This window comes from Paramisgurnus dabryanus, chromosome 21 (assembly GCF_030506205.2).
Source record: "Paramisgurnus dabryanus chromosome 21, PD_genome_1.1, whole genome shotgun sequence".
Lineage (NCBI taxonomy): Eukaryota > Metazoa > Chordata > Actinopteri > Cypriniformes > Cobitidae > Paramisgurnus > Paramisgurnus dabryanus.
Window position 1 is genome coordinate 32274762 of NC_133357.1, and position 26904 is coordinate 32301665.

The 26904-nt window shown below is 38.3% G+C and overlaps 1 protein-coding gene across 2 annotated transcripts in view; it reads right to left on the reverse strand.

Moving 5' to 3' along the window:
• The window catches only part of pacsin1a (protein kinase C and casein kinase substrate in neurons 1a), a 315211-nt gene that overhangs the window by 151243 nt on the left and 137064 nt on the right, over positions 1-26904 (reverse strand). For both annotated transcript variants that reach the window (XM_065282588.2, XM_065282589.2), the window contains exon 2: positions 524-644. In XM_065282588.2, coding sequence (XP_065138660.2) covers positions 524-586 — 63 coding nt within the window. In that variant the 5' untranslated portion in view covers positions 587-644. The remainder of the gene's footprint in view (positions 1-523; positions 645-26904) is intronic.

The following is a 26904-nucleotide window of genomic DNA, read 5'->3' on the forward strand; positions in this document are numbered from 1 at the left end:
CATTGTAAACTGGAGGCTTAGTTGTAACGCTGTGTTACTGTAACCCCGCTGTGTAGATGTGTTATGTTTTAGGTAACAAGACAGTGATTAAAATAATATAAGGTTGGATTTGGTGACTTACACACCCAACTTAGAAATCGAAAAAAAAAAAAACTTAATATAAAGAAATGTACTTTTATGCCTCCAAAATGAAACAAAATAACAACAACAATAAATAAATAAATAAGGTCTTAATCCATATCTGATCACTTACTGGATTTGTGATTACTATGATAAAATACAGTACACACAATATTTTTATTATATTTTGGTTGCCAGCAAAGAGTGGCGTGAAGAGCCCTACAACATCACAAGCTGCCAACATTTTCTTAATGGAGCTCATTGTAACTTTTTTGGCAGATTCTGATACTGTGAAAACAACTTTTTTAAACCATAGCTGGCTGCAGGACAACACAACTATTGATGACATCCTGAATGTCATGGCAGTCTAGCTTTTGAAGGAAGTAAATGGTGCTATTTGTACCTCCCAAAAGCTGTCCATGGCGTCGTCAGTGACAGAAGATTCATCATAAGAGCCAGACATCATGAAGGATGCTGTAAAGTAAAATTAAACACGTCTGCAGGAAAGCTGAGTTTTTCAAGCACTGAAAGAGGGAGAGAAAGAGAGAGAGGGAGAGAGAGAGAGAGAGAGAGAGAGAGAGAGATCAGTAACAGCTAAAATGAAAAGTAAACAAAACATTATTCAAGGCATTTAGCCTAAGGATGACTTTAGTGTTTGAGCTATCACAATACAAAGAACCATACCGAGATGCATACTGTGGTCCAAATAAAGTATTTATTTGAAAAGTTTTAGTAATACAAAATTCTTGTTTTTTCAGATAAACCTGCTTTAATATCAGTAGTTATAGAAGGACTACTTTCTGTCAAAAAGTGATTTATGACCCCCTGTCAATCATCTATTTACAGGTAGTGTCCCGCACCTATCAATCAAATGTATACAAGCTGTCCAGTTTTGGGTGACGTTTTTATGGTTTTGAGTCGGAGATCCAGCCGAGTGTGTTTTTTACAGCCTTGTGTATCTACAACACATATCCTGTGCCGAACAGTGGATCGCTCTGCTATATTGTCCATGCGCGTCCGCAATGCGCACTTTGCAGTACAGTTCAGGAGTTCACAACGTCTCCGCACTATGGTGACATCCTATTACTCTTTTATGGGATTCCGCTTTTATTTGACATCAGACCACCCAAGTTGGCACGGTCATGTCGCATTTTCGGCGAAGTGCGTTGTTACAGAGTCCAGCAGTTGTGCATCGAAGTACATACCTGACGAGTGGGATAGAGCTGCTTGTACAGCTGCTACTATCTCGTCCTAGGGCAATGGTCCCACATACCGCCCTGACCCCCTTTGGCACTGTTAAGTGCTCAGGTGTGGGCAGCTGCTCGCTCATCTGCTCCCAATTTGGCAACTCATGTCCCGGCCACCACAGATGCGGCACGGACATTCAGCTGAGGGCGTTAACCGATTTCAGTTTGGTTCAGGCAACTGGGAGAGAGTACACGCTTTGTGCTTCTACCTGTTGCACACATGTAGAGGACACAATATGCTTGGCCAAGTGGCAGCAGTTTGTGTGCCCCAACTACCTTCTAAGTAGCTTGCCAACAAAAGCGAGATTTGAAATTGGTCTATAATTGTTCTGAATGGTGTTATCGAGGCCAGGCTTCTTGAGAATTGGAGTGATGGCCGCTACTTTTAGATTAAGCGGAACATAGGCAGTGGCTAGAGATCGGTTTATAATGTGAGTAATAGGTTGAATAAATGTGGGCAGAATAGTTTTTAGAAGGTATGTTGGTATAGGATCAAGTATACAGGAGGAAGAATTGATTTAATAATCAGTTTTTCAACCTCAGGTGCATTTGTGAGTGAAAAGGTCTCTAGCGGACAATATATCAGATATGGAGTTGAGGGGGATGTGGCGATTGATAGATGTTCTCAATTTTTTGTAGGAAAAAAGACTGAAAGTTTTCACAAAGTTCATCTGGACCAGTAATAACTACAGTGGATGGTGTGACCAGTTTATTTATCTCAGAAAAAAAGAGCTTTAGGTTTGCACTTAGCTTTGTTGATAACAGTAGAAAGATAGTTAGAGCGTGCAGTGTTGAGTGCTTCTTTATATTTTACTACTGTCTCAGAAAAGGCCATGGCATGTACAAGAAGGGAAGATTTTTTATGAAGTCTTTCCAGACGCCTACATTTAGTTTTCAGAACTCTAAGCTCAGGAGTGAACCAAGGAGATGAGTGAGTAGACGGGACAGTTCTAGTTATTAAAGGAGCAATCTCATCTAATGCATTACCAATTGATTTATTATAGGTGGAAACTATCTCATCGGGACTCAGGAGATTGAGTGAAGAAGGAAGAGCAGAGACAGCAATAGCAGCAGAAAAATGATCAACAGTTATACATATCAGGTTTCGGTAGGATATAACAGTGTTAGTTTTAGGCTTTGCAAGGGGAACTGAGAAGTCGAAAACAATTAGTCTATGATCAGAGATGCCCAGATTATGTCCCTGAGCATGCACATTGTTAATACAAACAGTACAGCGGAGATCTAGAGTATGAGAGTGAGAATGTGTTGGGAAATCAATGTGCTGAGATTCTTCAAAATAATCCAAAACCGCTAGGAAGTCTTTTGCAGCAGTACAATCGGAATCAAAATGTATGTTAAAGTCACCTAGCATCATGATTCTATCATGCCTGGCAAAAGCAAGAGTAAGAAGTTCAGTCAGATCAGAGCAAAAGCATGCGTTATGTCTAGGGGGTCTATAGGTTGTCCAGGTTATTGTTTAAAAAAAATGAAATAAAAATAAAATCCTGATTCTCCGTTCCAACGGTAGAAACAAACAAATGATTTACAAAACAAACAAACGATATGCAAAACAAAGCAACGAGCGATGAGAAGCGGCAGCCAAACAAGCGGTTTACAAAACAAACAAACTATTTACAAAACAAAACAAAACAACGATGAGCGATGAGAAGCGGCAGCCATTCGCGCACATCGTACTCTCAGTCTCAAACCGGAAGTTTGTAAAGTAAATTTGACTTATTAAATTTTTTACGTTTGTGTCGTGTTATTCAGGAACTGACTTGACTTTTCCGCCTAGAATGCAAGTAAATGATTCTTTAAGTGCTTTTATATTTTTAAGAAACCTGCAAATTAAAAGGAAATGACGCAATTTACATGTATATTTACAGCTGGTCTATTCACACTGGATTAGTATTACCTAAGGTAATTTCTCCGGACCTTTTTACAGAAGGTAAAAGTTGCCGTAATCTTCACTGACATTGCCCGTAGTGATTACTGACATGGAACATTCGGACTGGACTAAAACCACTGAGAAGCTCTGATAAAAAATTGGTTTACCCCACCTCCCTATGTAAAACTAATCCCGTCCGAATAGTACTTTACTCGTTTATAAATCACTTCATGGCTTGGGACCGAAATACATTGACACAATCGACCTTGTGATTTCATTTAAATAAAAACGAAATGTTTGATTATGTCATTGTTATTAAATTATGTTACAGTGTGGTATTTTCAAAAGTTTGGGATTTTTACTAGAAATATCCCTAACCCAACTTAAAGGTGGAGTGCACGATATCTGAAACACGCTTTGAAAAAGAGTCGGGCCCACTACCAAAACACACTTGTAGCCAATCAGCGGTAAGGGGCATGTCTACTAACCTGTCAGGATTCTGCCGGAGTCTTGTTTGATATTTATATCTAGTTAAATATGGCAGGGTTCTGACAGTACAATGTTTTGTGTGGGAAAACGTGGTTTTAGTATTGTCATATTAGACCACGTTTTTCCCGTGTCTCGTCTCTTTTTCCCCGCTCCCTTGCATCCTCTTGTCTTTGTTTCAGTGTTAGTGTCTTGTGTATCTAGTTTATTGTTTGTTGTTCATGTTGGTTTGTATTTATATATATGTTTGTCTTTCATATATACTTATATGGATTTATCTTGTCAGTGCCTTGTTTTTTCCTTGTTGTTTGTATTTAGTTCACAGATTCACGTGCGCGGCTCTCTCACGGGTGTAGTTATGTATCTCCTTCACCTGCATCACTCACAGCTGCAGCTCATTTGATGGCCAATCGGTTCAGTATTTATTCCCTGCGTATTCAGTGTCTCGTTGCAAGTTCGTCTGTGTATGTTCTCGCCAGCTACTAGTGTTGCTAGTTTCTTGTCCAGTCCAGTCCAGTCCAGTCCTGTCGTGTTTAACTAATTGTTCTAGTCAGTGTTCTGCTTATTACCCCCGTTTGTCTGTGCTCTCTGCTGCCCAGGAATTATCTTCTGAGTCCTGTATCTGACACCGCTGCCTGCTTTAAAGACTGCTATCTCCATCTGACTGCTTTAAAGACTGCCTATTTCCATTTGCAGTAGCGGAGATTCACTGCGGCTCTGCCGCTGTCCAGCAGGGTGGTCCTTCGCCTCGGGAGCTGTCCAGCACCTTTCATCAGAATCTCTAATGCTCCCTCTCTCTTTGTCTGCTGCAGGATTTCCTCTCCTCATCTGCCTTGGGTGCCTGTTTGTCAGGCTGACTACGGATCTCCTTGCTGTGTCGTCTGTATTAATATTATTGTTGTACTATACTCTCTCCCACTGTCCGTTTGTGTGGCCGGAGCCCGGACGTGTTTGGTTTACCTCTCCCCAGTGTGTGTGAGTGCTCCCCGCCTCCTGCCGTCTGCCTCGGAGTGGCCTTTGCGCCCAGACGTGCTACTGTCTGTTTACTTCATTATTATTTAAATAAAGCTTTCTGTTATCTGCACTGGGATCCTCTGTGTGTTTCTCTGCCTGACACTAACCAACTGGGTTGTGTATGTGTGGGGTGGGTCTATCGAAAGCAGGTCCAGATTCTATTGGTGTAGGGGCGTGTTTGTTTAGGTGATTTCAAACATCAACATTGGCTTTCAGAGATTATGGAGCCTGCCTTTAATACACTATTAGTGACTTAGCTGGATGGTCCAAACAGATGTCACCTCATCTAGATCCATATCTGCATGGTGGATCATTCAAAGAGAGAAATTTGGATAATATACTGTATACTGTGGCATGGGTCTTCAACGATGTTCCTGGAAGACCCCTGTCCTGCATATTTTAGTTCCAACTCTACTCTAACACACCTGCCTCTAATTTTGAGGTAGCCCTAACTTGATTAGCAGGTTGGCGTGTGTTTGAAATGAGCTAAGATTGCCACACCCCTGCCTCATTCACAAGTAAAATAGTTTGGACACTACATATGCATGGCACATGCCACGCAGTCAAGGGAAAGTCAGTGGTCAAAGACTCCTTTGTGTTCCACCCCATTCAGCCAGCCAGCAACCAGCAGTAGCAGAACAATGTGATCTCATTCATTTCAATGGAAACCTGGCACGGCGAAAGTGTCCAGTGACGCGAGAAAGTTAAGAAAAGTTTAACTTTTTGCAAATGTTGAGCGAATTTCTGAAGCGACTACCAATGAGAACGAGCAGTGGAGTTCACATCATCCTTCTCTTATCAGTTACTGGAGTGGATGGTACTCATTCAATTGGTACACACTAATTAAGTATTAAATTAATTTCAACATGCAATATGAAAGGAATACACATTATGCTTCTATGCTTAAGAATGTGGTGAACATTTTTTAGTAAAGTAATTTTTTCCCAAGACAAACACTCTGATAAAGCACAGATGCTTGGAAAATGTAACTAAAATACTCAAGTTGTGTCCACCTCTGGTAAAACCATGGTTTTGAAGATACTTGTTAAATTAAAACAAACAAACAACACGGCCATGTAACAGAAAAAGCACGAAAACGTGTAAAAATGAGTGCTGTGGCCGAGGAGATTGTCAATAATTAAAGGAAATGTTAGCTTGCCAGTGTGGCAGTTCTTTGTTTTTTTTTGCATCTGACCAGCATCGGAACAAGTTGTCTGTAAGTTGTGCATACTTGTGAGCCAGGTATACTTGTTTTCCACATCTGGAAACTTGCCCTTGAAGAGTGGAGGCACTGACTGGTGTAAGAATTTATAGTCAGCCTTGACAAAGATTCCACTCCAATTTAGCTGTTAAATAAAGCTCATCCCTCTAAAAGGCTTGATAATCATAAAAGGTAATCTCAGTTCAAGCAAAACAATAATATAACCTGAAGTAATATTTCCTTAGTAGTATGGGAGCAAATGTGAGACTTCTTGAACCAACACAGGTCAAAGAGGGTTCATGATAGAAAGACAAAAGACATCTATCTAAACATTATCTGATAACTTGGTTGAGCATACAGTTGGGTACTAAGATAGTCTGATCATATAAATACAATGACTCATTTGCGCACAGTGGGAGATATAGAGGTCATTTGTAGTATTAGTCTTAATTTACATTTAAAGGGATACTTCATTAGCATTAGGGGTGGGAAAACAGATTTGAAACTATAAAGTGTTAAGTTCACTCCAACTCCGATGAACCCTGAGTGCTTCATGTACTTTGCTACTGCTTCGATTGAATAAACTACTTTTTGTTTGAGACCTTCAACGTCCTCCTCATTTTTTCTTGCAATGGAGGGAGCTAACCATCAGTACGAAGTGATAACTGACCATCGCAATCTGGAATATCTCTGTGAACCCAAAAGGCTAATCCCACGGCAGGCTCGTTGGGCTCTCTTCTTCACCCGCTTCGATTTCATTGTTACCTACCATCCTGGTAGTAAAAATATCAAGGCTGATATCCTCTCTCGTATCCATAACCAGGAGAACTTACTTCATCCCACTCCGCCGTAAACCCCGGATGGTCTCATCTTCGTGCCTGAACATCTACACACTGAACTTCTTAGTTCTGCTCACTGTGCTCCGGGCTCTGGACATCCAGGTAGCAGGTGTACCCTCTTGCTCCTTAGTCATCGGTACTGGTGGCCATCACTCACCCTGGATGTTTCACGGTACGTCAAGGGATGCTCAGTCTGCGCCATAATCAACACCCCCAGAAGCCTCTTCCCATACCTCAGCGACCGTGGTCCCACTTAGGTATAGACTTCATGACTGATCTGCCCAAATCCCAAAACCATACTTGTATTCTAGTACAGTAGTTGTGGACCAATTCTTCAAGGGTTGCAAATTAATTCCTCTGCCCAAGTTTGACAGACAGTAGGCAACTTTTATGAAAATGGCTCCAAAATGCCAGCAGGAGTCATGATGAGAAAAGAAAGAACAAGAAACTGCGAGATGATGCCCGTGCATCACTTGCAGGTAAGTCCGTGTTTAATCATGGGAAATGTGCATGTGCTGCTGCTAATCGTAATGCGCAATAATGCTTCTCGAACTTGCTGACGTTAATGTTTACAAACTATGTTGTTATAATTTATAACTTTGGTGTAAGCTAAATTGAGATTTTACTGTTAAACATTGCCTATGCATATGCCTTTCACAAATAACTGATGCCAGCTAGCTGTTACTTTCTTTACTATCTTTCTTTAGATATTGAGCAGTAGTTTATGGTTTATTTTGACGTGACAGTGGTTAATACTTAGTAACAGTTAACTTTAGCAGTCAGTTCAAAGCACATGGCAGGATAACAATTGCTGTTAATTAGGCTATATTATCAAAATAATCCAGACATGTTTTTCCAAAATTAATTACAAACAAGAATAGCCAATCTTCTTAAATAAAACAAAGATTTAGAGGACTTATGGGTCTTTCACATAGGAAGCGGTGTGCGCTGCGCTATGAAACCCATTCATTTCAATGGCTTGCGCCGCGCGAGGGCGGTTTTTTGTTGCGCCGAGCAAAGCGCGAGCGCAGCGGAGCGCAGCTTGCGCTCACGCCGCGGTCAAAGTTCAAAATAGTTTAACTTTTGCGCTGCGCTCTGTGACGATTACCCGCGCGGCCAATAGAAATGGGGCATCCAAACAAGCAAAATGGACGAAAGCTTATACTCGGGATTCTCAGAGCTTTATAATACAAGTTTATGCTCCTACAGAGACATCGGAAGGAAAGCCGTGTCATGGAAACACGTAAGCAATTCAAGTTGACATGTTAGGTGTGGTTTAAGTCAAGCAGCTTGTTGTAGGTATGCTTAAAGTTACGTGAAATGGAGATGAGCAACATCAGTCTCTGTATTCCTCGTCGACTATTTAACGCAAATATAAACACTGTAGTAATTTATTGAAAACCCCGCCTACTTTGGTCTGGCCATCAGAGCACAATCGCTTGGCTGCGCCGAACCCAGCGGCGAGCGCAGCGCACACCGCATCCTATGTGAAAGCCGCATAAAAGTCACAAATGTACTTACTTTGTAAACACAGTAGGCTGTATAACAGCTAAAACATCTGAACAAATCGAATCTAATCTAATATAAAAGCATAATAAAATGAGGTGCAATAATGCACAAAATTCAACAGTAATGTTATCATTCATAATGACATTTTATATTTATATATTATTTTATTTTTCTACTTACTGAAGAAAAGTTTGCACTTTCAAATGTATAGTGTGTGTTGGCTATTTTACATATGTTTACAAAGTCAGCAAAGCTGTAAAGATTTTTACCCTTAAGTTTTATAGGCTACTGTGATGTTGCTATTGTGTTATTGGTATTGAGTTATATGTTTAGTAAAAAGTTAAACTGGCAAAAACCAAAGTTTTTTTCTCAGGGTCCAGGTGGGGGGCATCATAAAGGAATTATGCTTAGGGCACCAAAATGGCTAGCAGCGGCATTGTACACACATATACTGTATACACCTGTTGCACAAATTTTATATTTGGCTTGTCAGCGCCAAGTTGTTTAATGCCCATTTTGTCTTTAACTAAAAGTCTCTTAAACAAACTCTATAATAAATTCTCTACACTGTTACATTCAGGTTGTTCTGAACCATTTCCCATCTTCACAACCTATCTGTCGTACTGATGCTTTCACATCAGACTGATATGCACTTTGCTGATGCAGAATGATGTACCATTGTTCGGAACTTCATTGAGGTAATGTAAAAACTAATTTCATTACTAATTCAGTTTATAAAGAGTTCTATGTTTTCAAGTGGATTAATACTTTGGTGGGGCACTGCCCATAGATTATATAAAATAGGCACAGCCCTACCTGCCCATATACTGTAGACAAGTCATTGCTGATTATTTATAAGTTGTTTTATCATTTTCCCTTTTGAAACATTGTGCTGCATGGCATTAAGTTAAAGCATACAGTTTATGTACATTCTATGCTTTGCCCACCATTTTTTATAAAGGCCCACCCATTTGATAATTCCTATTCTAACACTTAACAGCACAACAAGACATTTTCTAGTGGGTTATCTTGCCCATTTCACTTGTGTATAATTCTTTCCACTGTTTTTCTGCCACCACATTGCATGGGCAGTTTGCAGTGATGTAACTGTGAGGTTTCCTCGCAATAGGTCTATAAGTATTAGCCTATTTTGTACCCTGGTTTTAAGGCTGGCTCAAGAAAAGGTCTGAAGTGTGCATATTATTTATTATTTCTCTCTCCAAAACCACGCTCGTGCATGTTTGTTTATGATAAGACTATAAAGGAGCGCTTGACCCGCCATTCTATGCTGGTGAATGATCTCAGTTTCAGAGTGGATATTTGACGAGCTTCTTGATCTCTGCTTTAATCCAGTTTTCAGACATTTCTCATTGTGATTGATAATATGCATTTAAAACCCCCATTTTGAGGAGCTGAACTATATATGTTTTTGGGATGACGCACGGGCATTTTTGTTTATTATAAGCTCAAATGAGCATGTGGTGCGATATTCTTTTATGCTGCTGAATGATCTCCGCTTCAGCGTAGTAAGTGGCGAGCTAACTTACCTGATATCTGCTTAAGTTCAGTTTGCTGACATTTCTCATTGTGAATGTTGATCTCCATGTAAATCCCTCATTTGAACTCTTTCCCCGCCAGCGTTTAAAAAAAAAGTTGCCAGCCAATGCCACCATTTTTCATGATTTTCAAAAAAGTTTAATGCCTTTCATAAAAAGTTATTCTTTACAGTGTAAATATATAAACACATAATATATCAAATGAACGCAGTTGTTGCCACTCTACTTTAGAGGTGGTGTTTAAAATCTCATCTACGTCATAGATTCGTAAATTCCAGAACCTGTCGTTTTCTACATCTCTTAAAAAAATAATATATTTGGCAGTAGAACTTGTTTTCTAAGTAATGTAACAGATTAACTCTTTCGCCGCCATTGACGAGATATCTCGTCAATCAAGAGAAAACGCTTCCCTGCCAATGACTAGATTTTCTGTCTTAACGCAACTTCCGCAACTTTTTAAACCCGGAAGTTTGCCCTATGGCAAGTGGCTGCATGTCCGTATCTGTTTTAAAGATCGCTCTGAATGGGATCTCTATGAAAAGTCCGTCACAAAAATGGAATTATCTCTGCTTTTTGCTCAAAATGTGGTGTTTTTGTAGAAACCTACCCATATTTAAAAGCTGATTACAAAAGAACCACTGAAGGTAGGATGAAACTTTTTTTTTTAAAGCAGAGGGTCTGTTCTTTCATTTGCCATATTGTATGTTTATATATTTAAAGAAGAACATTTTCTGGAAGGCATTAAACTTTGGTGAAAATCTTGAAAAACGCTGGCGCTGGCAACTTTTTTTAAAAACGCTGGCGGTGAAAGAGTTAAGGGCTTTTCAGAAAACATGTGTCAAAGTTATAATTAGGAAGTATTCTGATGTGTGTCACAGTAATGTACATGTGTCAAAAATGTACAGTTATAATAATACGTGTTTTATTTAACATTTTGGTTATAGCTACATTTAAGCAGAGACAGTGAATGTTTTTTTTTATGAACACAATGACAGGGCCCCCTCACAAAGTTGTTAAGGGCCCCCAGAAGGCCAGGATCGGCTCTGCGTATGACTGTGCACATGTGCAGTTTTCAAATGCAGCGCTTTAATTCTGTTTACAAACTTAAAGACGTAAAATAAAATTTTTATATACTTAGAATGATGGATATAGAATGTACTACATGTTTTTTGCTTATTTTGTTCAAAAGCATGATCAACAAAAGTCTAAATATGATAATAACAAGGAACGATGCTTCTAACGACAGGTGAAGAGCTGTCGTTCAAACCACACAAGTTTGTGATGCAGCTTGCGAATGTTCGTTTGAACTATGGTTTCGGGAAACACCAAATCGTTGAACTTTGTCAGTAACGACCAAACTAACGACAGTAGTTGGCTAACGATGCTTTTGGGAAACGCACCCCTGGCTTATAAATTTAAAATGTTCTAAGAATACAATAAATTACTTTACAAGAACAAATGTAGTGAGCTAAACAGCAGCACATTCAAAACATAAAATTCAAAAACAGATAAAGTGTATGCAGCTAATGCGTTAATGAGCATTGTACCTACAAAACAACGTTTCTAATCATTTAGCAGTGTATTGTTTGCGTCACATATGTTTTAAAACTTGACTGTTTGGACATACAAATATTCGGGTTCAGTTCAGAGAGTAAGAGAGAAATTTGAAACAGATTTGAAGAGCCAATGTAGTAAGAATCCAAATTCGACGTATTGACATCAATGTTATGCTAATGAAGTAATTACATAATCCAGCAACATTTAGCGACTTTCCAAGCCAGCTTTCATTGAAATTAGTTGGCAACACTGATTGTCAATCAGATTACTCAGGAGATTCACCCATCCTCACATGTGACGTCTTAAGCAAAAAAAGTATCTTTGGATTATTAAATCAATAAATTACTCTATGTGAATGAGTAGGCAGAAAGATTTTGACATCATTTTGAAGAAAAAACTCTAGACTGTGTAACCCTCTTACTAGTTATGTTTATAATACTAGTAATATGTTTAAAGCTATAGTTACTCTTATTTAAAAGCTTATTTTAAATAACTGTCCTAATTCATATATTTATCAGCTTGTTTTATAATAAGGTTTAAGAAAACTATTCATTAAACTGTGCTTTGTTAACAAAGATTCACATTTTTAAAGTGATCTGAAAATGTGTGTGTATCCCTTTAAGAAACCGTGTAAACGCTAAAGTTTGGTTTAAATGCACTTGGAAAACATGTGCGTGTTACTATCTAGTTTGATTGTATTTTATGTGATTGGATGCTTATTATTTTAAACCCACCCATGCATATGAGAGTGTAATGTGATTGGAGGTTAGTAGTTATATGGGGAGACTATTCGTCAAACTTTTATGACCCCCTCCCCCACCCGCTGACAGGTCGTGTTTTATGACCCCTTGACAGATGGCGTTTTATGACCCCTTGACAGATGGCGTTTTGACAGGTTGTGTTTTATGACCCTTAACAGATGGTTTTATGACAGTTTGTGTTTTATGACTCCTTAACAGATGGTGTTTTGACAGTTTGTGTTTTATGACTTCTTTGACAGCTCGTGTTTGGCAGGGGGCGGGACCATCAATCAAAATCTGTACAAGTTGTCAACTTTAGACAGAAAGTATTTAATGGTTTTATTGCCGGTCATTTAGAGTGATTGTTTTTCCTGAGTGTGTTTTATGTCAAGCGTATGGTGTCATGTTTAATGACGGCTCGTGTTTCGACATTTGCTGTTTATTGACATTTGATGTCAGATCTCAACCATCCTCCCACCTTTGCTCGCCCCGTGCGCTTCTCAATACTGACTTTCACACCGCGGGTGTGTTGTTGAATCTAAAGTTTTGCAACAGCATAAGTTTATTTAAAGGCAATCACTAATCATATATATATATATATTAGATGTACCTGGCTACGCTTAAAGCCGATGTTTTCTATCGAGCTATAGTTTCTGATCAGACACAAAGTCTGAACTAAATAAAATTTTAAACGGTTCACGAAGTCCGGGAATCTTTTCATGACCTGGTCTACAGTTTCACGCGTATTAAAGATCCGGCGGTGTCTGACAAAGCCTCGGGTGATTGTTCATATCTGTCATTTAAAATAAAGTTAATAAATGTAATTCTGTCCACTATGGCAAAATAGGAATTTATTTTAGATTAGGGGAATCTTTAACCATGTCTCTGATTAAAACTTTTGATTGTAACATCACAAGTTATTTAATTAAATATTCCGTATACGGGTATAGTTTAAGCAATGACCTAAGCCAATACTACAATCTTTAGACGAAAGGCTGAGCTAAATAAAATTTTAAACGGTTCATGAGGTCCGTGAATCTTTTCATGACCTGCTCTATAGTTTCACGCATATTAAAGATCCGTCGGTGCCTGACAAAGCGCCGGGTGAGCGTTCATATCTGCCATTTTAAATTAATGTTAATAAATGTAATTCTGTCCACTATGGCAAAATAGGATTTTATTTTAGATTTAGGGGAATCTTTAACCAAGTCTCTGATTAAGACATGTGTATACGTGCACAGATGGTGACAGAGAAACTTATATATGACGTTAATAAACTTTTAAATGTTTTTAAGACGTATTCACCCCATTTTGGGTTTTTATTTTTAATTAAAGGCTTCTTAAAACATGTGTGAATATGTGTATATTATACAAAGAGTCTTATATTGTCTGCTCTGACAAAAATAAAGTATTTTTTTAGATTTAGGGGAATTGACTGCGTGTGTCTTATAAATACAACTTGATAATACGTTTGTTTTGTAAAGAGACTTCTTTAAAGTCACGCAAGAATAAAATATTTTAGTTGTAACTGGTTAAACTTAAATCTGTTATTATCTATTTAACTATAAGCTGTATTTTTCTGATAAGACACAAAGTTTTTGATGCTGAACTTATGACCGTGTGTGATAGATATTTCACAGCAGGGTCGGTTTGTAATCTAGGTAGAGTCTTTTAAAACTGTAGTGGTAAAATGTAATATGGTAACTCTGTCAAAAAAAGTAAAAGGTTTATTTTAGATCATAATCTATTTATGGCAAACATTACTGTATCTAAAAGTTTTTAACAACACAATTTATTTAATGAAATACGCAGTACGTGTATAGCAAGGAATTGTACCAAAACCCCCGTAGGTCGACATTTCTTTAGACTAAATCCTATTTATTTTAAACTATATAAAAGCTGATTCGCTTCACGAGATCTGTGAAGCATTTCAAGCAGGGGGTTCTGTTCAAGCCATTAAAGATCCGGCGGTGCCTGACAAAGCGCAGGGTGAGCGTTCATATCTGCCATTTTAAAATAATGTTAATAAATGTAATTCTGTCCACTATGGCAAAATAGGATTTTATTTTAGATTTAGGGGAATCTTTAACCAAGTCTCTGATTAAAACACGGGAATGCGTGCACCAAAGTTGTCAGATAACGTAGGCTGATGCGCACATATATCTGGTGTTAAGAACCTTTTAAACGTTTTAAGACATTTCACACCTCTTATGAGTTGAATTCATTAATGTCATCTAACATACGCGGGTGTACATGTGTATTTACGATAAATGTAACACGGTACGTATTGTCAAAATAAAAGGTTTCTTGAACATGTTATTCCAGTGTGTGTTTCTTGTCTTGCGAGTGTTCGACATATTTAGTGATGTGGAAAAAAGGCCCCATTGACAAAAAGTAATAGGTTTATTTTAGATTTTCAGGCTTCATTACTCAGATACAGATTAAAGCATGTTATTTCTTATTCGTAATTTAAAGAAACTTAGAAGTTTTAAGACATTTCATCACACATCCTATGATGACATAAACCCTTGTGTTAGCCCTTAGAGGACAACAAAACGGGTGCAAATATTATTTATCAACGTTTGATGTCGTTATAAAACAGGTTGTCACATACGTGACAACAATCATTGCTTTAAAGACAAAACATTTAACAAATTTGACATTTTGTTAAACATGGTTGTGCGTCCATAAACACAACAACAGTTAGCAGTTAGGACATGGCTCTACATAATATTAAAATCACGGGCTTACGTTAAATAGGTAAACCTTAATTTTTACTAAATAAAATAAAAATAAACAATTTGAACATATTATCTGATATTAGGTAAGGTTTAAGATGAATTAGTGTTGTTGTGGCAAAAAGTCTTAGGTTGAATCTTCATAAGAAAAATACTCAGGAGACAAAGGTTCCAGGTGCCAAACAAAAATTACTTTATTCGCTCGAGCCAACAAAGTGAGACAATCAATACCCCTCAAAGAGGTGCTCAAAGATCATCTGCCCTCCAAACATCTGACTCCATTTTTATACAGTAAGATCAAACACTTCTTATCTGAGATGACGTATATTCTTCTCATTGGTCTCGGTCTGCCACAATTAATTTTATTTGTTTGATGTAGCAAAAGTGCAGCTGCATCCTGCCTCATATCTTAAATGATATATTCTGCTTATTGGTTTTCATGGCCTTGGCCTAGCTTGCACAGATACCTTATTGTTAATGTAGCGAAGTACAGCTGGACGAATTCTCTAATCTAAAATGACGTACTCTTGTTTACCAGTTGTTTCGACCTTGCTTCTCAAGATAATCGTGGCGAGAACAATCGGGGTATAGTCGCAAGATCGCACCTGGACTCTTTTAATTAGGAAACGAAAGTTAACTGAGAAAACGAAAGTTTAACTGGGTGTCTTATAGCCTTGTGTAGAAACAACAGGCCTTAGGCCTAATATAATATTAATACAGCATATGATCAGTAATTTACCCAACAAAAACTACTATATATTCCCCCCTCATGGACTTCTAAGTCCATCAAACACTATGGGGTACTTTTAAGAAAACCATCACATAATGAGAGTGCTGCAGCAGAACGTTGTCGCACATGATGTTATACTAGCTAAGAGCTTTCATGGATCAAAAGTTCCATGCAGATCCTAACACAGACGCAGTTAAGATGCAGCACTCACGCCCTTAAGGGAACAAGAACCAAAAACCTTCCCAAAATGGCACCATTCTTGGTTGTTTAGATGATTATATTAGCTTAAAAGAAGGAAAAAGATTCTTGGACCCTGTACATACTAAAGGAACACAAAAATGAAAATGTTCAAAAACAATTAATATCTCATTATTTGTAATTAAGAAAAAGAAAGACACATGTAAAATCAAATTCAGTCATTTTAAAATTTGTAAAACTTATCATTACTAAAGAATGCAGAAAGAAAGTATATCAATCAAAATAAGTCAGTAATCATGATCAGTAGTAAATATATTGATTAATTTAAGATTAAGATTCAGTGGAGGTAGAGAGATACAACTGTAGTGTAATACAGCAGTAAAAATTCAGTAGTGTAATATATCAGTAATCAAAGCATCTAGACAATCTACTTCTATTAATATAATGGTGATATGTATGACTTAAGTGCAACGATTATAATTCCAGTAACTGCACAATGATGGACCTTCGTTCTCAGAGGAACCCCTAGCTTTTCCGGTCACCAGGGGCGCTATCTGAGACACTCTTTAGTGTAGTCATTGAGGTGAAGTTGTGCTCCGATATCTGTGTTTCATAATACGAGTCTATGTGTATTATATGGTATATTTCACATCTTTACATTGTCCCCCGTTGTGCGGCCGAGCTAGACAATTTGTCCCCTGGATTTTATATCTAAAAAGACACCAGGACCTACAGTCACCACACAAGAGGGGAAATTAAAGATGAAAACAAAGTTTAAAAACAACATTTCTCTAACTTCCTGCCTACTCAGGACTAATGATTTGTAACTAATACTGAAAAACAATAAAAGGAATACAATTATAAACTTCCTCCCTTACTAACCAAACGTATCACAAAAAGATGGAAAACAAAGAAACAAAAGAATGTATCATTTTAATCCATAGTTTCATAATATTGTCAGCTGGTGGTGTGGTGTCAACTAACTATGTAGTATGTATGTTTAGCATTAGGCTGTCAGTACTTTGGCACAGATTTAGTTCTGTTTGCACCTTCATCTTTGCAGCAGCTTTGTCCACCACAGACCTGAAGATAGGTAGAACACAACAGAAGACAAAAAGAAAAAACAGCAAGTGCAAGACAACATGAAATAGCGGTTTTGGTTAGGCAAGCTCCCCAGGAATAAAAGCAAACCATTTATCAATTTTCAAATCAGTACCATCATTAAGTCTTACTTGTTCTATCAGCTTCATTTTATCATCACTATAGTTAATAAATTGATTCTAATTGTTATAGAGATTATTAATTCATTCAGATTTTTTTGGTTGGGTGTTATCAAAACCAGTGTGAATTCAAATCCAGATTTGAAATTCAGATACAATTTGGTATTCCTCTTGGCTGTTCAATATAATCTATCCAATCATTAAATAATTGGCAATTTGATATGCTCTTTTCACTACGCCGAAGCAAAAGATAATCAATCTTTTTTTTTTTATGTTCCTAAAGTCAAAACTGAATACTTAGATAAGGCCAGGACAGTGAGCTAGCTAATCTGAACTACAAGATCTCCTGAGTTAAAACCTTCCTAACTTCCGAGAAAGAAAATAACAAACACAGGAAAAAGTCTTCCGGTTCAGCTCACTTACCCACACTTTCTCTGAGCTCGTTTAACTAGACAAATCCAAACTCACTGTTTAATACCAAAAGAAATGCCAACATACGAAAGGTTTTCAAACAAATGGGTAGCTCTCCTTTGTAAGGGGCTACAACAGCTCTTAAACAGTCATACCTCAGGCGTCATAGATAATTGGTTTCCGCCCCCTTCCAAATGGACAACCACTACTAGGACAGAGAAAAACCCAAACTACACAAAAATAAAGAGCAGGGGTTTGTAACAAGGTTATATAATTTTCACATTTAAATAATAATGGCCTGGGCTAAGTTAACTAGCACACAAGCATTTTCACTATCTGGGGAGTGTGTATCATAAGGCATTTCTCCCACATATCCAAAAACATTCAGCTACGACAAGGTTTTTTGTTTGTAACAGGAAAAAGTTATAGTCTGGTTTTTACAGGTATTCCTAGTTGACTGTACTATTGTGAAATTATCTGTGAATATCGTTGTAGCTCACAGATTTAATAACTTCTGGCATATCAATTTTGCCAAAACGTATACTGTATTTATCCAAATGTCAAATTGTGATACAATTATTATGGAATTTTTCCCACATTTATTTCCCCTGTTCCATTAGGTCTGTTAAGACAATATCATCTAGTGAGAAATCTTCATCACAATTGGGGCTACAGTTATGTCTCATTTTTATAATATGAATGCTGTAAAATGAAAGTAAGGCACTTAAATTTTGTTGCTTCATCGAATTATGAATGATTTTAGGGATATGCAATCTTTGTTAAATGATCTTCTATCCTATTAAAGCTAAACTTTGTCATGTTTTTTTCCTTTGTGGCATAAGTGCATTGCTTATGCCTTCTAATTTGCTGGGTCATAATTTCAGTCTTATATGCAATTAATCTTCTCAAATATTTAACCTATGTTTAACAATGTTGTAATTTAGCTCTAGAGGCTTTGTGCCTCCCCCCTCAGATAATTTATTTAATACTTTTATAATCTCTACAGCATGGGTCAAGTGTGGGATAGTAAATTAATAGGTCATCCACATATTGGAATAGCGCATTGTCCAGCACTAGATCTTTTCAAATCTGTTTTTAATAATTAAAAAGGAAATCTTGTAGTGATCTAGAATAAGTGAGTTGTTTACCTTCGCAGGTAAATGTGAAGTTTCTGCATTTCTCGTCCAGTTAAATACTAAAGAAAGCAGAGCATAAGTCAATTTATTTTAAACATTTTACTTCAGTAGGGATACTCGTTAACAGTGTGTGTGGATCCGGAACTTACTGTGTGCTGGCCAATCTTCAAATGCATCATTTATATTTCTCCAATCATGTATAAAAATAAAGCTTTAGCTACAGAAAATATTGGTGTTTTACAATAGTTTGTTGTTTCTACTAAAAACTCCTAATGCCTCAACAGTGCTTCTAACATTTTATTGTTTCCTGTCACAATGGTTACCGTACTCTTGTTTTCTATTTTAATTCTTACGGATTTTGCAAATCTTTTTTTTTTTTTAAACTCACATATGTTTTAGCTTTTCCATAAATTAGTTTGAATCAACTGCTCTATTTCTGATGTTAGGCCTGCCTGTATTTCTGGGATGACTGCCAAAGCATCTCTATCTTATCAGTTGCAACTACTCCTGCCAGAACCATGGTGCGCACAACTTTCTTGTTTCTCCTCTCTTCCAAAATGAGCAGTATAGAATTTTACTGCGTTGCCTATTTTATTTTTTCATCATATGGCTAAGATCTTAATACTAAATTTATTTGCCTGCAAAATAGTAACATGTGCTGTAGAGTCAAAAATCTTCTTTTTTTTTTTTTTTTTTTTTTTATTAAATCAAGTGTCTATCTGTGAAGCTGTAACTTGGGGCCCTATTCTATATGTGGGGAAATCAGGGGAACTTTCTATCCTTCCTTCTTATTTATTCACTCTTTTTCTAGATCTGTTCTGCATAAGGGGTCATACATCATAATACAGTAAAAATTCTGATTGTACCTTCTGTGTTCATTAATTTGCTCTTTCACAAACTTTTTCCATTTTGTAATTATCATGTATATATTCTATTCTAAATTTTCCTATCCAATATAAGTTTACTTGTGGTGTCATCATTGTAATTTTTCTAACTGCCTTACTGTTAATATAAATTCCATCAGGGGAACAAGATATCTGCTATTTTAATCTACATAGGGCATCTCTTTCTAATAATTACTGGGTGTGTTTAGAAACTAATATTGCTAAAACTTGTTTGACTTTTGCTTACAGACAGACTGGAGCAGTCAGAGGTGTCAGCTGGGTTTTTTTTTTTTTTTTTTTTTTTTTTTTCTTAAAATCCTGCTTGTTTTTCAGCATTTTCAGTCAGGTGTAGGTGTGTTGTATAATTTGGATTTAGCATGTGGAAGTTGCTCCAGTGTCAGTCACCATAGGTTCAGACTTGCCTTCAACTTCAACCTGCAGAGTCAACAATCTGTCGTCAGCATTTTCAGTTATCATTGGATGTTGGCCCCTCCCGTTAGAATCCTCTGGGCAACCTTAGTAGCTTTGGTCTGGCCCACGCCACAGATTCACTGGACCACACTGTGATTGCTGTTGTGATTGCTGCTGCTGCTATGGGTGGGCCTTACTGTCTCTGGTTTGGCTGCCAGCATTGTTGGTTCAACTGTCCGCCTTGTTGATTCTGCTGTCAGTTTTGTTGATCTTAATTAGAACATGGGTTATTCAGAAATTCACTTCTGAAGTGTCCAGGCTGACCCAGCATCTTCACAGCCCCAGCATCTATCACGTGATCTTTTTGTTCTGCCTTGTCCTCTGCCTACTTGGTGTTTCTGTCCATTCCTGCTGTTTTTCTGTTTTGGCTTTGCACAGATAACAATGAGAGTGGCTTGCTGTTCAGCATTTCCCGGAGTGGGTTGGGCTGGTGTTGCTATCTGTGTTTGCTGGATGGTGGGGGCAGGTTTGTTGATTAGCACCATTAAAGCTGGTTGTTTCTCCTTCAGAACAGCTTGTGCTTTTTTCTTAGTTTTGCTCACAAAGTCGTCTTGCTGTAACTGTGCCAGCCCCCTCTGCATCTCTCTCTCTCTGCTGTTGTTGCCTTCAGCTCATTCTTTCGGTGCTGCTCGACTGCATGTGAACATGATGACCGAACTCCTTGTGTGATTTGGAGTTCAGTTCGACCACATCTTCGAGTTTGGTTTTAACCGGTGGTGGCACAGCTTCCACTATTGCCTTTCTGAACAGTGCAGCTAAAACAAAGTCTTCTTTCGGGTCTTTTTCCAGTTCTCCACACCACCGTTTCAGCTGTTCTTGTATATATGCTGTTGGATTCTCTGTTTCACCAATAGGATCACCTTTCAGCATCGTCGGGTCAATCTGTATGGGGTATTCTCTGCATTTTGTTGTCCACATGCTCTTCCTAAAGGGGGCAAAGGTCATTTGATCTCTTCTGATGTTGTCAATTGCAATTCTCAGTCCAGCATCATTCAAAAGTTAATTCAACTTTGTTCCACCGCCATACTTTGCCAACAGGGCCTTGATATCTCCTATGGCTAAGACACACCCTGCTGTCTTTTTCTCAAAAATTTGTATCCATTTTCTGGCTCCTTCATGTATTTCTGGAAGGCGTGCAGCTAGTCCATAAAAATCCTGCATGGCCCAGTGTGCATATTGTCCTTGTTGTCCCTTTATCAAAATCAGGCACATTGATGTATTTTTTTGGGTTCTTCAACATAAACATTGTCTCTTGGCATAAATCCATGCAGCTTGCTGTTCTTGTCCAACGTTTACCCAGCGTCCAGTCTCAAACTTTAAATCCTTGCACCCTCTCTCTCCATCCTTGACATACCGTGTGCTTGCTTTAATTTTCCTCTTGCTTGTAGCTTTTACTGGTCTGGTTTCTCCAGCCTGCCTGGTCCCTCCTCTACACTTCCTGCCGGTGTTGTATCATTTACTTTTTTTTTATATGTCATTCCTAAATTTGTCCATCCTTAACTTAAGCCTTTCTGTTCTGCCTACGTCTAGGGGTGTTATCTGATGTAGGGCTGTGGCTACACTATCATATGCCTTATGTATCTCAGGGGGTGATAAAATCTTTCCTAAACTTTTGGCTGCATCAGCCTATGCGCTAAGAACTGGGTTGTGGCCTTGGTTTGCTGTCTGTGTTTTTTTTTTTTTTTTTTTTTTTTTTTTTTATTGGGCTTGTGGGCTCATCTATGTTTGTGGCGAGTTTAGGGGTTTGTAAAAGGGGTTGTGCTCTAGCCTGTGAGTGATCTGGCTCTACTTCTATTCTGTCCTCAAATTGTATGTCACCTGTTACTATTGGTAATTGGTTTTCAGATCCCTCATCCCTAGAGGAGGCATTTTTTCTTTGTCTGCAACTTTTTATCATCTTCTTTTAGAATCTCTTTATTCTAAATCTATTTACTCTAAATTTTAAAAAGTTAAGTCCCTCCTTTTCTTTTTAAATTAAAAACAATTATTTTATTATTATCATTATTATTATTCTTTTCTCATCTCTTCTCATATTTTACTCTGAGGGTTTGTAATTCCTACAAATTTTCCATGTCCTCACACACTGTTACCTCAAATGTCCCATCCTCTAGCTTTTGTCTACAGTGTTTGGTACGTTTGGTCCATTTGTTTGGAAGTTCTTGTAATCAAATCCCTTCTGATAGGATGCCTGGACTTCAGCCTTTCCAATGATATGGATGCCATGTCTGTAAACACACTTCACCATAATTAGAATTAATTACATGGGTGCATTTGGAAAATGTATTTCTTCAGGGTTCCTCCCTCAAATTCTCCCACAAATACTCTTATTACACTTTCTCTGTCACAGGCAATCAAAGGCCTATGCTCACAATGCACTGTTCATGCATATACTCTTATCACAGGTTACTTTTTATTAATTCATTTATCTATTCATAATTCTGTTTATTATTGTTTACTATTGTGTAATAATTAATGTATATTCCCTAATACAAAATAAGGGGTGACCAATGAATAAATAGACAACTTCACACTCACAAATAATATTTCCAAAATATTATTATTTCCAGTTTCAGGCGTACGTGGCCTACTTGATCTCTGAAGGTTGCATGAGCAAACCTTACCTAAATATTCTATCAACATGACATCTCACAAAGAATTCTAATTATTACTTGCCAGGTTATCTATGGCCACTTTTTCTCTACTTCTGGTAACTTTTGTACTTCCACTAATTATCTCGGCTACCAGTCTATTAATTTATATTACTGCTAAATATTTGCTAGATGCTTTTCCAGAAGCTATTGTTAATATCTCGTATTTCAGTTTGAATTTAAGCATTTCACACTCTTTCTGCTGCCAATAGGGATGTTCATATCAGTTAATTTTTTCAACCGACAACCGCAGCTTATTAACTGAACATTAACCATTAACTTATAAGATTTTAATATTAAATTGTCATTGAGTAAAAATAGTTGACGGTTGTCTGTGACCTGATAAAAAACAAAACATTTTATCTCATTTAAACGTGCAAATAGCAGCGACAGATCAACAACAAAATCAGGATTCATGCATTATCAAATATTCAGGCAACATAACCTCATCAAAGAGCACGCAATCAGCTAAGATGATTATTATCAAAAAGGGCAGATTGTCTCTTTTTCATCTACCACAGTGGTCATTTCTAATTACTTCTTTAAGTCTATTAAGGAAAAAAGGAAATGAGAAAATGAAAAATAAGATCAAAAGCTAAGTTTTTAAAGATAAAATCACTCATATTTACAGTTTATATTTACAGAGGCCTCACTTTCTCTTTACTAACACACACTGATCTCTCATATGCTCTCACTCAAAACAGTTTTTCATTCACAAAAATCTCTCTCACTCTTTTTCTCATACACAATGAGCCCCTCCTTCCTCTGCTCTCTTAGTTCTTATCTTTTCGCACACACAGTTCTAGCAGGCAAGCATTTTCCCATGCTGAATAAGACACAGACATAGAAAAACTCTCTCATCAGCCCAACCTTCATCTATAACACACAAACTGATTGCAGTTTTAACACAGTTCACCAACTTAATGCTACAATTACTGACAAAAACAACACAAAGCAACAAGACAAATAACACATAGACCATACCTACAACCACCTGACCTACAGGATTTGACCATCTAAATCTCACCGTGTAATAATTATATATTTTTTCGAGCACCTAGCTCCGGACCCCAAGGCCTGACCTGCCCAAGCAGGGTTTTTTCGAGAACCAAGCTCCGGACCCCAAGGCCCAACCTGCCCAAGCAGGGTTTTTTTTCGAGCACCAAGCTCCGGACCCCAAGGCCCGACCTGCCCAAGCAGGGTTTTTTCGAGCACCAAGCTCCGGACCCCAAGGCCCGACACGCCTCTCGCGTGACCTGCCCAAGCAGGGTTTTTTCGAGCACCAAGCTCCGGACCCCAAGGCCCGACCTGCCCAAGCAGGGTTTTTTCGAGCACCAAGCTCCGGACCCCAAGGCCCGACACGCCTCTCGCGTGACCTGCCCAAGCAGGGTTTTTTCGAGCACCAAGCTCCGGACCCCAAGGCCCGACCTGCCCAAGCAGGGTTTTTTCGAGCACCAAGCTCCGGACCCCAAGGCCCGACCTGCCCAAGCAGGGTTTTTTTCGAGCACCAAGCTCCGGACCCCAAGGCCCGACCTGCCCAAGCAGGGTTTTTTCGAGCACCAAGCTCCGGACCCCAAGGCCCGACACGCCTCTCGCGTGACCTGCCCAAGCAGGGTTTTTTCGAGCACCAAGCTCCGGACCCCAAGGCCCGACACGCCTCTCGCGTGACCTGCCCAAGCAGGGTTTTTTCGAGCACCAAGCTCGACACCCGCACTCACACGCACACCTGTTTAGAATCTGGAACCCTTTTTGCTTTTTCAATTCAATATTTTATCATTATCTTAATGGAAGCAAATAATTAATATTATATGTATCAAATTGCTGTGTTCAATTTGGAGAGACCTGGAGTATCAACACCGCTCAGGGCTTACCTTCGGCAGACCACACAAGCACTATACAGAATAAGCAAGTAAATTTATGCTCACCTCTATAGTGGCGCGCCCTTGTGTGACCTGGCCGACCTCTGCCCGTCTGCAGCCCTCCACTCCGTAGCCTCTGTCCAATCACGTCGGGGTCACCAAATTATGTTGTGGCAAAAAGTCTTAGGTTGAATCTTCATAAGAAAAATACTCAGGAGACAAAGGTTCCAGGTGCCAAACAAAAATTACTTTATTCGCTCGAGCCAACAAAGTGAGACAATCAATACCCCTCAAAGAGGTGCTCAAAGATCATCTGCCCTCCAAACATCTGACTCCATTTTTATACAGTAAGATCAAACACTTCTTATCTGAGATGACGTATATTCTTCTCATTGGTCTCGGTCTGCCACAATTAATTTTATTTGTTTGATGTAGCAAAAGTGCAGCTGCATCCTGCCTCATATCTTAAATGATATATTCTGCTTATTGGTTTTCATGGCCTTGGCCTAGCTTGCACAGATACCTTATTGTTAATGTAGCGAAGTACAGCTGGACGAATTCTCTAATCTAAAATGACGTACTCTTGTTTACCAGTTGTTTCGACCTTGCTTCTCAAGATAATCGTGGCGAGAACAATCGGGGTATAGTCGCAAGATCGCACCTGGACTCTTTTAATTAGGAAACGAAAGTTAACTGAGAAAACGAAAGTTTAACTGGGTGTCTTATAGCCTTGTGTAGAAACAACAGGCCTTAGGCCTAATATAATATTAATACAGCATATGATCAGTAATTTACCCAACAAAAACTACTATAGTGTCTATAGCTTTACGAATTACATCGTAAAACCCCCAGCGGATATGGTGCGTGTGTGCGTGTGTGTGTGTGTGTGTGTGTGTGTGTGTGTGTGTGTGTGTGTGTGTGTGTGTGTGTGTGTGTGTGTGTGTGTGTGTGTGTGTGTGTGTGTGTGTGTGTGCAATGGCTGTTATCACGTGGTGCGGACCAAACGACCAACGCTGCGGGGGTTGTGAAGCGAAGAATGTTCTGTATAGAGGAGAAGTTTTTCCTTCTGAACACAGAACCTTTACCAAAAACGTAACCCCGGATTAACACATCACAGAACAATTTGAACAACCGTGTCGGATTCGTACACATCAGAGGTCTGTTTTATGTTTTGCAGAAACTGTGGAAACTTTTGATGCTGCCAAGGTGTCCGAATTCGCAAACAAACTATCAAACGCAACGCGGCGGAAACAGTGGACACGAGCCTTTTGTTGCTGAGAAGGCGATTGAACTCAGAAACAAACAAGCAAGCAAAGTTGTCTACGAAACTACAGATTCTTGAAAAAGATGGCACAAAGATCATTCGAACGACTACGCAATGGCCAGATGGGGTATGTGTACGGGACCGACCTTTTTAAAGATATGCTTAAAAAGAACTACAAGCGCGAGATGTCCAATCTACTATGTACTGTGATATACAAAGATGCCAATGTGTGCATGCCTCCAAACTATTGCGAAGCTAACGCCGAGTGTGTAACCAGACTCAAGGAAAAAACAGATGTTGTGAAAAGTATAGATGACACGCTCAATAGCATGGTGCAGACGGTGGTACAGGCCCAAGAGGAACCCAGTGTGATTATTAGAAAGGCCCTAGAGATATTTTATGAATGTGACGAGGCCGAGTTCTACATCATCAATATCATACTTATGTCGGCTTTTGTAATTGACGTATGCATTGATATCCTTGTAAAGAAACGAGAAATTAATGTGTGTGAAATCATAGAAAATGCCGTAGATTTTATGTTTGAAAAGGGTCTTGGATCATGCATGCACTTTCTATGGTATCTAGATAATATCATTACGTTTAATAATGATGATGCCTAAAAACCAATCGTGTGAGCCAGTGGCATATCTTACGCAAGTTTTTACAGTTGTTTTTTTAGTTTTACCAAAAGTTTTAATCTGATTTTATTTTTTACTCAACATTATGATTGATAATCCATGTCCGTCAACAAAGGTATACTTTAACAAAAACTACGTTCTAGTAGTTTCAATGTATGGTAACTGTTGTTTTTTCATCAGTGATTTTGTATACTGCTTATGTTTTTGTATGTTTTGCTGTACCGATTTCATAAAAACAAAAAATATACAAGGATTTTTGGTCTTAATGTCTGTGTTGTTACCATTAGAACATTTAGACATCTTGTTCAGACAACGTGTGACATTGCTCATTCTTCATATGTTTTTGCAAATCCACACAGAGAAATGTGAAAGATTAATAGAAATTACATGTGGCTACATCACATGTTTTTTCAGAGGCGTAAAAATAAAAGTCAACAGTGTTAGTATGGGATGCTAAAACCGCACATGCACGATATGATCCTAATTTTGTTACCTGACATCTGTCACATAGCCAAAGATCATCTACTTCATTTCTCTACGAATCCTGACA